The following is a 3,875-nucleotide window of genomic DNA, read 5'->3' as shown; positions in this document are numbered from 1 at the left end:
TCCCCACCCCAAAGTGTGCGGAAACCAGCCCCAGCCGTTAAAACACAGACAATAACTACATTATTCACCTTTATCAAAGAAATATTTTAGACAATAGTTGTTTTCACTTAAAAAGTAAATTATATTATTATAACTTCTAGTTACTTGTAGTTCCCGAAATCTCAGAAGTGGGATCATTCACAACACCTAGATCCATGACAGGATTTTAGTAGCAGCTCATTTGTGTAGCTCTTCAAATGTATTAAAATAATTATTGGACCATAAGTAGAAATTAGGACCCTGTATAAGTCATGTCAAATACTTTTTTTCTTTATTAAAGAAAACTTCTCCTAACACACAGAGAAAATGTATGCTAATGTACTTGTATATGTGTGTATATGTGTCTAAATGCACATGCATATGTAGAACTTTTTGGATTTCAGCTCAAAAGTCATTTTTGAACAGAATTAGTGTACTTGGATTATATTTTAATCTAATATATGCCAGAAAAAATACTTTCTTTTTTATAAGGAAAACTAAAAAGTTACTTTGTCTATGAAGTTGAAGTCTTGAATTTATTATAGAAAAAATTTTGCTTAGCTTTCCTCTTACAAAACAGTGAAGGAATGTAATCATTTGTGTCAGGGGAGAAGTGGGGATAAAGTAGGTGTGGGTATATTGAACTGAGATATCTTAAAGTATCTTAGCATTTTAAATGCCTAGCCACAAGCTGATACTGAGTTATGATAACAACGAATTCTCTGACTGAAATGCTATGTATGTGTTTATAGGTCCTTCCAAGGATTTTCCTGTCACTGTTGTACATTCGGTAGATAACCTTTCCTTGCTAAATACTTTTTCTTTATTTAGCTGATTGGTTTTGTTGGGTTTTTTTTTTTGAACTGGCACATGTGAAAATCTAAACATAAGGAGCTTCAAGTAGTCTAATACTAGTTTCCATAAGTACTTAATAAAAAGCCTTTCTCTGTTGAGGAACTGATAAGTAGAGATGATAGAGAAAAGATGGAATGGAAAAAAGAGAGTAGAGGGAATGCAAAAGACAAAACGCAGGAATATTGCAGAACTAAAGGTATTTTACAAGTTTGATGTCAAGCTAGACAGAGCACAGTGGGACATATTTCAAATGTGAAGTTCAGTTGTCAGTTTCTTTTTCAATTGCAAATGGTACTTATTTCCAATGTAATTGGAAATTTTCATACTGAATTACCATGCTTAATTCTGAAAATAAAGAGCACAATTAATAAACTTATTTGAAGAGTAAATTTTAAATTTGAAATTAATACATGACATTTCTGTGAGCAGTATCTCATCAAGATCTTTAGAACCTTGAATTTTATATGGATATCAAGTATAAACATCATCAATGATTAATGCTAAAAAATTTTGCCATGAGTGTTAAACTTCGTGCTTAAAATCTTACACCAGGCTCTTTCTGATAATGTTCAAGAAGAAGCAGTTGTGAAGAGCCAACTACCCCACAGTGCTGTACTCTGATAATCTTGTATTGTCTTCTTAAATACCTGCTCCTGACTGCTGTTGGAGACATTCGCTGAATTAGATAGATCCCAAGGCTAACTGAGGATAACAATTTAAGACATTACATAGTTTTTACTGTTTTAAAAGAATAACGGAAAGACACCTCCTCAGTATGTTTTTTATTTTTTTCATACTGTAGTATTTCGGTGCATATTTTGAAAAGGAAGAAATATGCATAGACTAGCAAGTACTTCTGAAATTAGCTGTTTCAGTAATGGCAGCTGGAATATCATTTGCAGCATTACCTCTGTCCATGTCTGCTAGGTTGGGTTCTGAGCAATAGCAAGAAGTCTGGTGCAAAACCTTCCAATTAAAGTTTGATTTCCAGCTGCTTCCAGGAATAGCATCTTTGTCTATGAAGTTACATGGCATCTCAAGAGTTATCATAAAAGATTTATGTCCAGTTTGATTGCTTTGAAGAATCCTGGGTTTTGTACAGAGTATAATACTGCTTATTATACAGTACACCCTATCTGCTCTGAAACGTTTTTTGCAGCGTAGACAATACATGAATTTAATTAGCTTTAAAATATTTTTAGACAAAATGTAGAAGGATTTGTGTGCACAGACAAGACAGTTGCCTATGGATATATTTGTTGTCAGCATTCACAGGGGAATTATTTTGCTGTCATATTTCACAGTATTATTTCTTACATATCTATTTGTATTATACCTCAATATCCTCTCCCCCCTCCCTTTTTTTTTTCTTTAGATTCATAACCAATACCCAACAGAGTTTGAGTTCAATCAATATTATCTGAAGTTCTTGGCTTTTCATCACATATCAAATCGATTTAAAACATTTCTTCTGGATTCAGACTACGAAAGATTAGAACATGGTATGTGTGGTGTTTGTTTATTGCATACTGCTTTTGTAGTTGTCAGTATTTTTTTGGTCAATATTTGGTCTACAAAAATTTGCCTAGTTTGACATGGTCCAGTCATTGCATGGTGATGATGTAATGAATTCCATTTCAGGAATATAAAGCAAAATGGAGGTGAAGAACATGTAGAATTTTCTGAATGAATGATTCCTGAGCCATGCTTGGGACTAAGAGAAAGTGGAAGAAATAAGTGCCGTACCTCAGGGTTTTTTAGCAATTTATCTACATGGTTCAGTTTCCCCTACTGAATACCTTAATACAAACAAAGTCCCTGGGAATCCTTCAGAAAGTGCATGAGGTTTCAGGAAGGGAAAACCTTTCCCTCTGTTCTCTCTCACTTCTTTCTCTTGCATTCTCTTCAGTGTTTCTCTTCTTTTATGTTTCCATTTTACTCCATCTATTGGGTGCAACCATACTGGTCACAAGGCCTTATTTACCCTCACAGCCCTCTTAATAAGACTACACAACCACAGTTGAGGCTGTTCTTGGAACTCGTTCACTAAGCAAAACACTTCAGTGCTCTGAATTTCACTGCTTCATGGGGTGGTTCTCATGGCATATGGTCAATTTGAAAGCTTTTCTTAAAAACTGTAGTAACTGTGGAACAGACTAAACTTGAGCAACCATTTTATTTCAACAAAAAAGTTAATTTCCATTGTTTACCTTCATTTGAACAAAAGCAAGGAGTTGGGAGTCAGTGACCTCCTGTAGTTCCTTCCAACCTGGATTGTTACATGGTTCTACAATTGGGGGCAGGGCGTGGGGTGGGGTGGTGTTCGTTTATTTAGGGGTAGTTTGCTTTCAAATACCATTTAATGCAATATAAAATCTGTTTCCAGTAGTCTCTGGATAAACTATTGTCCTTCCAAAGTAATTTCAGATAGCAGAAATCTATGGCTAACTTATTTACACTAGCCTGATTGGTTTTCCTTGTAATGAGTTAGCAAGTAATTTCAGGTACTGCTGGTCCAGCCGGTTGGAAGGGCTGATAACCTTGGGTAGTGGGGGCCAGAATCAGTTAGCAGGGCTTGGTGGCCTGCTGAGTCAGCATAGCTGCAGGCAGAAAGGGACATTCATGAATACGGTAAAGTATTTCAGTAAATTTCAGAACAGGTTTATAAATATAACGCTACTGAATAGTTGCAGTTGCAAAGCACAGCAGTTGTTTCATCAGATACAATCTCTTGTTGCAGTGGCATTCGGTAGTAGATTTTTACTATACATTTATTCTGTGAAATTCCTTTTGGCTATGCTTTAGTGTTTGTTATGTGTTATCATAAAGCTATCTTTTTGCTGCTATTATTTTCCCTAGGGACATTGTTTGAAGATAAAGGAGATAAACATGCCAAAAAAGGAATTTGTATTTGGGAATGTATTGAAAAAATGCACAAAAGGAGCCCTATTTTCTTCAATTACCTCTATGCCCCTGCTGAAATAGAGGTATGATTTTAAAAA

At 35.1% G+C, this 3,875-nt stretch overlaps 1 protein-coding gene across 1 annotated transcript in view; it reads left to right on the top strand.

The window, feature by feature from the left end:
* SBF2 (SET binding factor 2) overlaps positions 1–3,875 on the top strand; it is a gene marked incomplete at its 5' end in the record, with an annotated part of 57,127 nt that overhangs the window by 39,256 nt on the left and 13,996 nt on the right. The window contains 2 exons of the mRNA XM_009700417.1: positions 2,249–2,375; positions 3,733–3,860. Coding sequence (XP_009698719.1) covers positions 2,249–2,375; positions 3,733–3,860 — 255 coding nt within the window. The remainder of the gene's footprint in view (positions 1–2,248; positions 2,376–3,732; positions 3,861–3,875) is intronic.

Source organism: Cariama cristata, unplaced genomic scaffold (assembly GCF_000690535.1).
Source record: "Cariama cristata isolate BGI_N322 unplaced genomic scaffold, ASM69053v1 scaffold16565, whole genome shotgun sequence".
Lineage (NCBI taxonomy): Eukaryota > Metazoa > Chordata > Aves > Cariamiformes > Cariamidae > Cariama > Cariama cristata.
This window is presented reverse-complemented; position numbering and strand designations above follow the sequence as displayed.